The following is a 13,957-nucleotide window of genomic DNA, read 5'->3' as shown; positions in this document are numbered from 1 at the left end:
ATAGATAGATAGATAGATAGATAGATAGATAGATAGATAGATAGATAGATAGATAGATAGATAGATAGATAGATAGATAGATAGATAGATAGATAGATATCCAATAACCACTTTTTTAGCTAATTAAATATTCCTTTATGCATTTTCTCTTAATGTTTTTTTTATTTTTTATAAATCTTTGCTATCTTAAAACTATTCAACTGTAAAACATGACGTTAAGGTGCATGATTTGATAATGAATAAATAAAAGCTTCCCTCTTAATACTTGAAAATAAAAACATTTAAAGTTTTAATATAATTGACGGACGTCATTGTGTGGTAATTTTTTCAGTTATTTCAAATCGTAAACAGTAAATAAAAAAATCAATACGGAAAAATATAGGTTTTAAAGCCTTTTTTAATTGGTTTGGTTTGCTTTTTTGTGTATTTTTTAAAGGAATAAAATAAAGTAAAAAGTTCTTACACTTCTAGGGGGGATGTTTACACTTTTTGAACGAATGGGCAGGTCGTTGGTGACGTAACAAGTGTCTCAGCGAATCAGGAGCGACCTTTTGCGGAAAAACAAGAGGAGGGGTAGTTTAACTGCGAGAGAACAATGCCCACGTTTCTCTCTTAATCTCGAATTAGGAATAATTATTCGTGTTCGCCAGATGTGTGTAGAGAACTAGCTGTGCAGTATTCAGCAGGAACGGGTTGAAATGAAGAGACTAATTGTTGGAATTGGTGGGTAAGTGGGTGAGTGAGCGTGGAGGGCAGTAAAGTGGTTCCATGTGTGTCAACCTTTACGCGCTGTGATTCCACAGTCTGTTGGACACATATACAGGGGACGGACTTTAGATAAAGTTTAGACCTTTTCTGACCTATACTTTTGTTTAGACGTGCAGGTCAACAAAACACAATTTCTAAGAAAGACACCATTGGGTGCATCATAAAGCATTATAAGCGCAAAAACCAGATATACTAGACTTTACAAAGGAAAAAAACAACCTTTTTTCAGGATGTACAATTAAAAAAATAAAAATTTCAAAAGAAAATTTCTAGTTTTCTTTAAACATAAGCATCCGCTCTGTGTTAATTGGTCTCATTTGCACCTTTTTGTTTTCTTATTTCAGGATGACCAATGGAGGAAAAACTACTCTTTCTAAAAGTCTTCATCAGAGGATCCCAAACAGCTGTTTAATTGCACAGGATTCATATTTTAAAGTAAGCCAAAAGTTTTTTTTTTTTATTTAGCAATAAGGCCCAAATTTCAAAAAGTAGCCTTTTGATAGTCTATATCAAAAGTGAGGCAGTATACTAAAGTTTACCTTTTATATAAATTGGAAACTTAAAATCTTCCAGTTCAGTCTGAAGAGGTCTTCAGTTAGTATTTCCTACCCCACATAAATGTGGTCTATAGTATGCTTAGAATGAAGTATACTTAATAAAATAGTGTAAAAAGTGTACTACGTTTTACCTTATCGCTATCATATATTCTGTGATTGACAGTTTCAGCAGACCTTTATGTCCTTTTTACTTTAGGATGAATCTATAGTTCCGGTGGACCAGAATGGCTTTAAGCAATTTGACAGTAAGTGCAGTTATTTTTGGTCTTCAAATTGAACATTTAGACTAAACTTGGAGCTTTTTATTCAATTGTATCAGTCTTTACTACAGCAGAGACATTTTTATACAAACGTTAATGTAAACTAACTAACTGTTGATGCAAAATTTACATTTTTAAACTTTGTTTTTTTATTGCAAAATAGGCAGCTTATCTTTAAATGTTCTGTTAATAAATTATTTTTAATTTTTTTTAATTGTTACGTATTTTTCCCTAAAAATATGTGTTGAATTTGGATGTTGCATGTTCCCCCTATACACACAGTTTTTTTCCTGTGTAAGAACATGCTTGTGGGGTTTATCACACAGTCTAAATAGCCTATCAGTGTGTTCTGATGTGTGCAGCCCTGTGATAAACCTGTTCAGGGAGTAGTCTCACTTTTGGCTGATGATGGCTGCGATAAACTCCTGCAGATGGTTCTTGACCGGATTAATGAAGAAAAAACAACAACAAGTGACTGAAACCTCATTTGGTACCTGAGTAACATTCATGTTATATTTGAGGAAAGGCAACATTCTAACAACAGAAGTTTAACATTTAAGATAATTTCAATTTTAAGATAATTTAAGAAATCATCTTCAATAATAGACCGTTTTACAAAAAGTACCTTTTGGAAGTATCTTATAGAGAAGACGCAGACAAGGCCTTTAAATGCCGCAAGGGATTAGTGCATTTCTCTATCCACAGTTGGTGGAACCTAACATTTTTTCAAGCTGACAGTGGGATTGTTAGTTCTATGTATGACCAAGACAAGAGTACAGGCTGTTTCAAACGTGGCTTTTGAATAAAACCACATCTGGAACATGATGTTCTGTACCAATCTGATAAGACTGGAGTTTTTCTTTTTTCCCAAATACTTTGCTTTAAGTTAAACGGAAACCAAAAATCCCATAAGCACAAACACCTCATATTTTGCAACCATCCAGTCAGCTATGAGTCCCTGTGTCTATTACAAGACTCTATGGTTAAAGGTGAAGTAACTTTTCCAAAAAAATTTCTATGTCAGCTGAAACTAAATCTATGTCATATGTCATGGCGATCAGAAGCATTGCAGCAAATCCATAACTGAATGAGTAGAAGAAAAAAAAAGAAGGAAAGAGTCAGCGTTGCCATAAAAGCTGTACATAAATGCGAACCTCAAACCCTAATGATTGATGTGCCAAAATTCACCAACTATCCAAAAGATGTCATACAAAAGATAACTTCTTCACAGAATTTATTTTTTAAGAGCAGCTTCAAATCTTATTGAGTAAAATCACAAGAAAATATAAGCTAATGTGTTGTTATGATTGTTCTTTATTTGAGATTGTGTGATAAATGTCTAAGAGAAGTGCTGTGGATGTAAATTAAATTTACTAAAGACTAAACCGGTCATAAATGTAGTTCACTCTATCTACATAAAATAAAATGTTCATTATATTTACTTAGTTTAGTTTAGTTTAGTTTAATAGTTTAGTAACTATTTTCAAAAAGGCTGGAAATGTCATTTTAACCAGAGCTTGTTATAGTTTTGATCATCTGGATAAATATATTTTGGTGACAATTTTCAAGGAAATTCTGGAAGTGCAATTATTAAAAGTTTGTGTAAACTTTGATCGTTGGATTCAAAGGGTGCAGAAGAATCACATCCGTGTGTTTTGTTGAAGCGCTTGATGCTCTCCACATGGACAAGATGATGAGCGAGGTCAATTCGTGGAGAAGAGATCCTGTCTCCATCCAGAAAGAGAAAACCGGCCTGGACCTTAATCTTTCATCAGCTAATACTGGGGTCTTCGTTTTGATAGTGGAAGGTTTCCTCATTTTTAACTACAGGTATGCATTTGTCCTAGTCTCTGACCTGATCTTAAAATTTCCTCATTACATTTATGATGTCAAATTCAACTTCCTGGATGTTTATTATTATTTATTATTATTATTTATTTTATTTTAATTTTTTTAGAAATACCGTTATTACCGCGAGAAAGGCTTTGAAATATGAATAAGAAATCATTTAAATATTTATGAGTAGCTGTTTATTGTGCAAAGGTTATTACACAGGTTTATGCAAGCTTTACACCTACCTTCATTGAAAGAAAATCTCTTTTCTGTGACTTTAAATATTTTAATATTAAATAGTTTGAATTCAAAACAAAGATCTTCTTATTTATTGATTTTTATCTATAAAACTTTTTGACAGGAATTCTGTTCATTGACTGTATTAGAGGAAACTGGGCTGAGCGGGTGTGACGTCACTTCTGGCTCCAGCAACATGAAGCCAAGTCAGTTGCAATTTTTTTACCAATACGGGCGTTGTCGTGTTGGAGCTGGACTGCAGTGATTGGTTGGAGTAGTTTAAGTTGACGTTTCTACGGCAACTACTATCGCCAATCAGGAGTGAGCATGTTCGAAGTCCACAGACCTTCCACTGAAAGTGGGGTCAGGAGAATCTGTCAATGATGGGCACCACATGCTTTTATTGAGGCATCTGATTGGTCACTTTATAACTTGAGTATTTTGCGATAAAAAAAAATATCATTCGAATTTTTTTTTTTTGGATTAGCAAGAGCGTGTTATAATAAGGTATCAGAGCAAGATTTGTTATTCTGACAAAAATAATGACTGAGTAATAGCTGTTTATTTCTCTATAGAAGTCTATGGGATATTGGATTCTCGGAGCTAGCGGATACTTTCTGTTTGGAACGTTAGGAAGGAGGGAGGGACGGCTTTGTCCAGTTCTGTATATACAGTCAACGATTTCAAACCTACTTAAACAAATCAGTAATATAAAAGAATAACTTTTACTCAACAGATCATTTATTTTATTTTTTATATAAATCTTCTTTCTTCCAGGCCTCTAAATGATCTGTTTGACAAAAAATACTTTTTGGAAATACCTTATGATGTGTGTAAGAAGAGAAGAAGGTACTACACTACCTTTTTTTGTCTTTCCCATTGATTTGCATGTTCCTCTGGAAACAAAAATGTAAAAACAACTTGTGATTGTTAGTTTCAGGGTCTACACACCTCCTGATCCTCCTGGCTATTTCGACGGATATGTGTGGCCAATGTACCTCAAAAATCGGCAAGACATGGAAGCCCTTACATCAGAAATCGGTAAGGGTCCAGTCAAAAGTTGAAGCAGAAAATAAAGTGAATATAAATATAAAATAAATGAACTTTTTTTTTTAAATAAAAAATATCTTCGTTAGTGTTTTTGGATGGTTTGAAGCCAAAAGAAGAACTCCTGGCAACTGTGTTTGAAGAAGTTAGTAAAGAAATAACTAGACTTAAAGGTAAGGCTTTAATATGCATGTTGGATATATTTATAGTGTCTGGTCTCTTTATTGAAAGTTTCCAGTTTAAAACATTGCAGTATGTTTTTTCTACATTAAATCTTACAAATCATATCTTTTTATTTTTCAATGCACAGCTGCTTACATGTGATCCAAAGAAGGACAGGAAGTCTTGATGGTATGGTGGGATGTTTGTTTCATATCTATGTTAATGGATTAACTATAGACTGAGGCTGCTGCATTAATAAAATAGAAACTTTTACGGAAACAAATAATGAAGTCGATTCCAGCAGATATCAAACATTAAATGTGTTGGGGGGGGGGGGGGGGGGGGGGGCTTCAGATTTAAATATTTTATGTTTGTTTTGTTTGCAGAGGAAGACTACGATGGGTCGGATGTGTATCTGAAGACAGAAGCTGGATTGAAAAAGTTCATTTTCTACCATTTTGTCACTAAAAAGTATTTTTCTGTGTACATTTCTTTGGTTGAAGTTTATGTTACTTGCATTTGACATTCCAGACAGCCTTTGTGTTGGTCTGTGTCTTGGTTTACTGTGATTGGTTGGATTTTTAAAGGAAGCCATTAACAATGGCCTTTCAAATTAAAATATGTTCTCCAACTGGAGCAATACAAAGAATTATCCATTTGCCAACAATTTACAAAAGTATGACTCTGAATTAGTATTACAAAAAAGTGAAAAAGATATAATCTGTCTGTGAAAACTGCACATCTGTTGAATAGAACTGCACACATTAAATTGAATAGATTAGAAAAAAATCATTTTGTTTACTAAGTTAGAAAATGCTCTTTACCTCCCTGACATAAAAAGATACATCCAAAACGAAAGGTCCCATCAAGGAAAAAAGCTCAAATGTGAGGATATTTTCCATATTTAACAAGCCTTTTTATAATTAAGGGCTTTTAAAAGACTCTTTTTCTAAAAGAAAATCTTTCCAGACTTTAGAGACTCAAATACTTAGTGAGATTAAAGCTTACCAATATTTGCCTCGGCAGACTTTGATAGATAATTTTTTTTTTTTTTTTTTTTTTTTTTTTTTTTTCTTTTTTTATTTTGGACTAGTGAAACAAATGTAAAATAACAGAATAAGACAAGAACGAGACAAAACTTACAAAAACAAGAAAAAGACAAGTAAATTATACAAAACAAAACAAAACAAAATGATATAAACACCAGTCCAAAAGGGAGTGAGAAGAAGAAAAATCTTATAAACTCTCACCCCCCTTTACCCTAAGCCCTTACTTTCCCACCATCAGAGTCCAGTGCCCTACCCAAGTGTATATGTACATATATACATGTAATTTTCATTTCCAAACAACATACAAATGAATAACAAAACGTATTGTCAAAGTATGCAGATTTATAAATGCTGACATTCTGTATTTTTTTGTATTTGCACATATTTATCCATGATCATCTTCCTGTATCTATATTTAAATTCTTTTATGTTTGGACATTGTTTCAAGCATTTACTGGTTCTGTTCCACAACTTCACTCCACAAATTGAAACACAGAATCTCTTTTTATTTGTACGTGCTTTATGTATGACAAATGTATCTTTTTCCCTAAAATTGTATTTTTCCTCTTTTGTAATAAATAACCTTTGGATATTTGTGGGTAATAAGTTGTTTTTGGCCTTGAATATTATTTGAGCGGTACAATACTCTACTAGATCGTAAAATTTGAGTAATTTTGATTCTATGAATAATTTATTTGTGTGCTCAAGGTAACTGACTTTGTGTATGATTCGTATTGCTCTCTTCTGAAGTATTGAAAGTGAATGTAACGTTGTTTTATAGTTGTTCCCCCAAACCTCTACACAATAAGAAAAATATGGTAAAACTAATGTACAGTATAACATGTGGAGTGATTTGTGGTCCAGAACCAGTTTAGCTTTATTTAAGACAGAAATACTTCTGGATAGTTTAGCTTGTATGTAGCTAATATGTGCTTTCCAGGTTAGTTTGTCATCAATTATGACCCCAAGAAATTTATTTTCATAAATTCTTTCAAGTTTCACCCCATTTATGTGCATGTCAATGTCAATATTTTTACCCTTATGGTGACCAAATAACATCATTTTTGTTTTACTTAAATTTAGTGAAAGCTTATTTACATCAAACCACAGCTTCAGTTTTTCCATCTCCTTCTTAACAATTTCAATGAGTTGCTGCAAATCATCCCCATCACAAAACACATTAGTATCATCAGCAAATAGAACTAGCCGTAATTTGTTAGAAACCTGAAATAAATCATTTATATATATAATAAACAATATTGGTCCCAGAACCGACCCCTGAGGGACACCACAAACAATGTCCAAACATTGGGAACAAGCACCATCAACCTTTACAAACTGCTTTCTATTGCTCAAATAGATAATAATGAGGCTGTGTTGTTTGAAAAAAATATCCCTTAATACTAAAAAAAAAAAATGTTGCATGAATTATCCTTATGTTTTCCCTTTATCTTTAATTAGGTTAGGCTTTTAGTTTGGTTACAAGGATTATATCAGATTTTCATTAGTTGCAGATCATAAAGGTTATAAAAAATGAAATCTTATTTTAAGTCTTAAGTACCCTGTGTGTGTGTATATCATATTTTCTCTTTGATGTATTTCTTCTGCATCTCTAATTTTTTTATTAGTCAACTTGTATACCCAAAAAGGGGATTTAAATAGTATATGTTTGTAATTCTTGATGAAATTTCTGCAGTCAGTGAAGGAAAACCAGGAAACTTCAACGTTGAGAAGCCACAGATTTTTAGTAAACTCTGGCATGATCCTCCTGATCACCTCGTCCTTAGTCATGTGGAGTGGATAAAACTTGTAGAAAATGTGAATTATGGCAGGAGCAAAGGCCCGAGAATCCAAAAAAATAGAAATGGTGCATCTGATACTGGAAAAAAATGAAATGTAAGAACCCTTTGACCATCCATCCATTTTTTAAAGCCAATATTTTAATATTTAATTTTAAACATAGTCTTGATTTTTCTAATGAATATTTTCTGCACGTATTTTAGATAACTGATCTGCATTTCCTATGTTGAGTTCTAAAATAGTTATGTATATTTTTACATAAGAATTAAGTAATTCATCTTTGTCATGTGATTCATTGATACTTCAGTATTCTTAATTCTGTCTGATAGAAGTTAGGAACTGGATAATGATAAATCATGTAATGAAAATGGTTACGGTAGACCAGGGGTGGGATTATATAAATTCTATTCCTTCCACTCCCTTTCAAAGAATCTTTAATTTAATGTCTAATTATCCAAAGTTTTATGCATCTTTGTATGAATGTATGAATGCTGATTGTATTGTTTTGTGCATTATTCTTATATGATTGCTTCAAATAAACCATTTCAAATCCAGTCAAAATCAAAATATATGCCTCTGGGGGTCACGGGGGTCGCCAAAGCCTGTCCTGGCTACTGTGGGGCAAAGACGGGGACTCTGGACCCTTTTTTAAATTCGAAAAGCATCCAAATTTATTTGAAGTACCTCAATAAAAAATAAACTTGCAAAAGTAAACAGCCTGTAGTTGCAGTCTGAAAGGGATTTAGTTTAAATCTGAGTCTAATACAGTAAATAAAGTGGTGTTCCATATTTTGTGAAACACAAATTGTTGTTGGTGTTACTGTGACTGTAAATCTTCCTGTACTGTGTATATTTTTTGTTACTAAACCTAATTTGTTTTCCTAAAATAATGTCAGCTTCTGTTCTCCTTCCATTGCACAAAAAGGAAATGTATAAGTTAACGTTACCTTCTAATTTGATTTTTTTTTTTACCTTTTCCAAAACAGTTTTATTCAAAGTTGTGTGTGATGAAAGAAGTTTTAGTTAACATGAAATGTCTGGGTTGCGCAGGCGTAGAGACAGTCTTTGCATGCCTCAGCAGTGAGCTTGCTCGCCGCGGCTGCTTTCAATTTGACAGAAACTCGTCTCACAGCCGTGTAAATATCAGCCACTATTGCCTTTTCTTTTATTGTTCTCATGCAATCTTTGTGGCCATTGTTGCTAAGCCCTGCAGTATTTCACCACCACAGATGCCCAAACTTTTTACAAAAAATCCACCAAAAAAACAGTTTACCTCAGCAACCAACTTGCCTGACCGGTAGGAGCAGTGCAGCACATCTGGGAAATTCTCACTTCCCTCTGTAAAGTTTTAATATCCTCTTCTTGTACAGCATATTTTAGTCTGCACGTCTGTCGTTGTTCAACAGACACGTCTGATAGCTTTTCAGGACGGACTGGCTGATTTGCAACCAGAAAATGTCCAAAAAGGGATTTAAAGTTGAGATGTTTTTAGTTTTCCTCTGTTGGTTCGGCTGCAGCAGAGCTGTGCCACTAAAACCCAACCAGGAGGCTGTGAATGACAGACCTGTGATCGGTGAGTACAGTCTCTCCTCAGGAGTTTCACCAGGGTGTTTTAATGAGAAATTAATGTGTAAATGACGACTTTCTCTGAGGTCTTGTCATTATTTTTTCCCTCCCAACAGGCATCTTGACTATGATCGTTTCAGATGAGACCATGAAACCTTTTGGAAAAACTTACATTCCTGCCTCCTATGTGAAATACATAGAGTCTGCGGGTGGCAGAGTGATGCCAATCAGGTTGGTTAAATTGCTTATTCCAGCCGTATTAGCATAACATTAACCTGGAACTATGAGTTTAGTGCAGAGGTCTGTGACCTGAGGCTCTGGAGCCAAATGAGCGCCTGTCAAAAGTAGTACACAATTTTATAATTGGAGAAAATGCTTGTTCTCTGTATATTTCTGTTTCTGTTATTTATTTGTATGTACTTCAAAGTGACGACAATGCAAAGCAGTTTTAGAATTTTCGAGAGGGTGAAAAACGCATTTTTTTTATCAATGCAAAACAGCCCCAAATTGCTTTTCAAGTATAAAAGGCTGCAGAGCCCTGGTTTAAATTGATCTCAGCATAAAGGCTTTGTCACACAGCCACTAAGTACATTAGCGCATTTTCCATGGAGGAAATTTCCCTTTTTCATGATACATTAGTGATATATGTAATTCACAAGTGTTTCTTGCGGTGATGGATGTGAGCAGATGGCCTTCAACGGTTTTGACCGAAGGGTCTTGATGTGAATTCGGTTTTGAACTCTTCAAAATTTTGGAATAACTTTTATATTGTGTATAGATTCACATATCACATTTAAATTACGTCAAAGTCGCACAAATCCCTAATGAATTGCTTATAAACAACGCAATAATCATACACGGTTCATGTTCTCCGTTGATTTACGTGTTCTTTGCATGGTTTAGTAGTACTTCTTCCGTCGTTTTAACATGTTTTATTTGTGATACATCTGTGAGAATTTCACGTAAAAACCACAACTTTCTCACTTTTTCCAAGTATATTTACGTATGACCAATTTTTATCAGTGCCATTTGTGCAAAATGTACATACTGGCTGTGTGACGTCGACTTACAATAAGGGTTCTTGTGAAAAGAAAAGCATTTTTCAAGTTATATAAATCTGATGACATTCTTTAAATGATTTTAACCATTTATTCTGCAAATATTACTTTTTATGGATGGTTTGAGCAAACAATTTGACACCATTTTTCCACACAGATTAACTCTTACTACCACCGAATATGAAAAGATCTTCAAAAGTATAAATGGGTGGGTACAGCCGGCTTTGGGAAAATTAGAAGGTTTGGTTTAGATGCACCAACTGTTTTTCCTGTTTGCCTGTCCAGCTTGCTTTTCATTGGTGGAGCTACGGATTTGGAAACCTCCGATTTTGCCAGGGTGGCCAGGATTTTCTATAAACTAGCACTGGAGGTTTGTACAGCACATTGGGTCTTCTTTTCAAGATTTGGATGTGCTCTTACTGAAAGTTCACCCTGTTCATGGAAACACCCTTAAGGTAGTGACTGAGCTACAGTATGTGTCAGGTGTTTACCCTGTTCATGATCCTATAGAGCATGGGTGACAGATTGTCAAACATGTTTAACAACCAAACTGGCAATGTCCTTATTGGCTTAAAACACGCCTGAGTCAGGTAATCAACAGCAGATAAGGCAGGATTTCTGGAAAACCAACAGGAGGCCAGCCCTTGAGGCCTGGAGTTTGACACCTCTCCTATAGAGACTAAACAAAAACAGGAGCATTTTCTGCATTATGTAATGATACATTTTGAAAAAGTAATGCAGATTTTAGGAAAGAAAAAAAAGTTTCCCAAACTCTCAGGTATCACATTAATGAATTGGACTGCATTACTAAATTACAGAATGAAACGTTATTTAAATGTTGGGGAAAAAACTTTCATAAAATTGACATAAACACTTTTAAAGTGAAACAAAAAATGTGCACACACATTATCTCATTGTTTTGCTCAATTTGCTTAATTTTGTATTATTTTAATCAGTTTGTTGAAAATTCTTCAACTATTTTTGTCACATATTTAATTTCTTTGTACATTACTTTGCCTTCTAGTGTAAATATTTCTACAATGGCTGATATTTTAATGTATATTTTCATCTCATTTAAATGGTTCTGTTGCGTTTTGGTCTTTATCATGTGCATTTCTATTCTTCTACTTGTACGTGGAATATTTGCCTAACCAGTCTTTTGTGTGTTTGTGGCTCCAGGCCAATGATGCTGGGGACTATTTTCCTATCTGGGGCACGTGTTTGGGCATGCAGCTGCTCACGGTCCTGGTGGCTGGCGAAAACCTGCTGTCAAGGACAACAGCAGAGAATGTGGCTTTGCCGCTCAACCTCACCACAGGTAACCAGCAGGTTAGCACAGGTAACAGCTGTCTGTGATAGGCTTGATTTATTTGAAGCACATTTAGGATTTGTTGTCCAAATGCGAGAACAGTTAAAAGGCTTTGAAGGGCTGTGAGTGTTTATGAGGAACTGTACAAACCTCATCTAAACACTTGGTGTCAGTATAGACAAAGAGAAGTCTTTTTTTTTTAACTTTCACCTAGTTATTTCTAGATGTTCAGCTTACCATAATAACACTAAACAACTTATGAAAAATAATCCTTTTGATATATTGTCTTTCTTCCTGCAGAAGCTCAGTCCAGCAGGATGCTCAAGGATTTCCCTGAAGATCTTGTCAAAGCAATAACACAAGAACCTCTAACTGGCAATTTTCATCATTATGGCCTTTCAGTGCAGGTGTTTTTTTAAATTCATGTTTTATTTTAGAATTCTTTTTATTCTTTTTTTTCTAGAGTGATTTAGGGGCCTTCAGTTTACAGGTTATTTCCATTTTCTTTTTAAAGACCTCTATATGTGTCTTTTGTCTTTTTTTTTACGTGATATTTAACTCTATTTTGTCCATGTCTTTTGATCAAACCGTTGCTGTAAGAATGCATAATCACAAATAAGAACTGAAGCTGAATCAAAATGACACAAACAAAAGCACAACTTTGGACTCAAACAATAGTTAACCTTAAAAAATAAATCACTGCTTAACTGTCATAAATGTTTCAGAGCTTTCAGGAAAACGAGAAGCTGCGCAGTTTCTTCTCCCTCCTTTCCACCAACATTGCAGAGAACGGAGCTCACTTCGTCTCCACCTTTGAAGGTAACCTGATCATGAATGTAAATGAGGAATGACTTGCCGTTGTTGTGGATCACCGTTTCTGTCTGCCCAGGTAAAAGGTATCCCATCTACGGCGTTCAGTGGCATCCAGAGGTCAACCGTTTTCAGTGGAACAGGAATCTGAATTTCCCTCACTCCTCCCATGCTGTTCATTTATCATCTCTGCTGGCTGAGTTTTTCATCAATGAAGGTAACGCCACCAGTATTGAAACTGATGGACGAGGTACGATGGGGAGATATGACTTCCTTTGATTAACCGCAAATATAGAATCAAATCTTAACTTTTTCATATTGATGTTTAAAGGCAGAAATTATTCTCCAAAAATTCCACTCTTTTCCTCTGCCATTTCTATTTCTCCAAGTGTTAGCTTTTGAATACTAAGCCAAAAAAAGTGCCGCACATTTACAAGTTATCCATAAGTGCTGTTGAGTATCACTTTTTACTGTTAATAGGTTGTTTTGCTTTAGTGGAAACAATAGTTCTTTTGAAATTTGTCATCATGTGGAAAAAATATTTATTTTTGTGACTTTTGTTTTGATTTAATGGGTTTTTAGGATACTAGATCACAATAGTAGATTTGGCCTCAGCATGAACAGATTTTAAAATGACTACTGCCAAAGCTTCACTGTGTCTTATTATAGCCTGAACTGTATTTTTTTATGCCTCTCTTTAATCCCGTCTGATCTGTTTAGGAAGGAGAAGTTCACATCATTTTGACAATCTGGAGGAAGAGGAGTCATCGCTGATTTACACCAACACCCCCCTCTACACTGGAAACTTCACAGCGTATGAGCAGGTTTATTTCTTCTAAGATTAGGGGCTGACTGGATCCATGTCTGCTGCTCTCCACATCCAAATATGTTAGTGTTGATTACAGAGAAGCCTTGGAACGGAGGCCTGACTCACCCCTGTTGTTTCTAGGTGCTCTTTTCTTAATCAGGAAGTCTTTGCTACTGCTTTAGTAACTTTGGTGACTCAAAATAAGTGATTTCAAGCATCACAAAGGGGATTTTGATCAAACAAAAATACTTGGAGCTTTACATAGCTTCACATGTGACCCTGAATAATAATAATTGGCAGTATTGTATTCATAATTTTGAAAAATAATAAGACGTTTTAGGATCAAATGTTGCCATAGAAAATCCAAAACATTTTGATAAGACCATTTAAGAATAACAAATATTCAGAAAAAAATGCTGAATTGCTTTGATGTCAAAGGAACCAAAATTAAACAAAATGAGCCACAAATCTGCTAAAATACGTGAAATAAATTCAGTTTTATATGAAAGTGAAATTAAAAAAAAGATGGTGAAATACTTTTAGCCAATGGAAAGTAACAAAAGTGGGGGGGAAAACAAATTAAAGACAAACTTCTATGATGATGCAGAAAAAATAAACAGAATAAACAAAATATCAGACTCTTCCATCATTTCTGTGTCCTTGGCATGTTGGGGTCCACATCTGTGCCCCGGC

The 13,957-nt window shown here is 34.5% G+C and overlaps 2 protein-coding genes across 5 annotated transcripts; both read left to right on the top strand.

The window, feature by feature from the left end:
- Nucleotides 1–534: 534 nt before the first annotated feature.
- nmrk1 (nicotinamide riboside kinase 1) lies at nt 535–6,505 on the top strand. 4 transcript variants are annotated; one of them, XM_023958316.2, is made up of 9 exons: nt 535–727; nt 1,113–1,203; nt 1,522–1,570; nt 3,250–3,415; nt 4,433–4,504; nt 4,590–4,696; nt 4,792–4,875; nt 5,013–5,053; nt 5,251–6,505. In XM_023958316.2, the coding sequence occupies exons 1-8, from the start codon at nt 699–701 to the stop codon at nt 5,024–5,026; spliced, it is 612 nt and encodes a 203-aa protein (XP_023814084.1). In that variant the 5' UTR covers nt 535–698; the 3' UTR covers nt 5,027–5,053; nt 5,251–6,505. The 4 variants fall into 4 exon arrangements, with proteins under 4 accessions (XP_023814084.1, XP_023814087.1, XP_023814086.1 ...); XM_023958318.2 differs by having other exon boundaries at nt 572–735; XM_023958317.2 differs by having other exon boundaries at nt 583–723.
- Nucleotides 6,506–9,025: 2,520 nt separating this feature from the next.
- On the top strand, nt 9,026–13,895 carry LOC101161409 (gamma-glutamyl hydrolase). Its single transcript, XM_004072295.4, has 9 exons — nt 9,026–9,286; nt 9,396–9,510; nt 10,495–10,545; nt 10,623–10,707; nt 11,517–11,655; nt 11,947–12,053; nt 12,372–12,465; nt 12,536–12,673; nt 13,177–13,895. The coding sequence occupies exons 1-9, from the start codon at nt 9,169–9,171 to the stop codon at nt 13,293–13,295; spliced, it is 966 nt and encodes a 321-aa protein (XP_004072343.2). The 5' UTR covers nt 9,026–9,168; the 3' UTR covers nt 13,296–13,895.
- Nucleotides 13,896–13,957: the final 62 nt, after the last annotated feature.

The sequence above is a fragment of the Oryzias latipes genome, chromosome 9, assembly GCF_053564925.1.
Source record: "Oryzias latipes strain Hd-rR chromosome 9, Olatipes_Hd-rR_3.1".
In the NCBI taxonomy this organism is placed as follows: domain Eukaryota; kingdom Metazoa; phylum Chordata; class Actinopteri; order Beloniformes; family Adrianichthyidae; genus Oryzias; species Oryzias latipes.
This window is presented reverse-complemented; position numbering and strand designations above follow the sequence as displayed.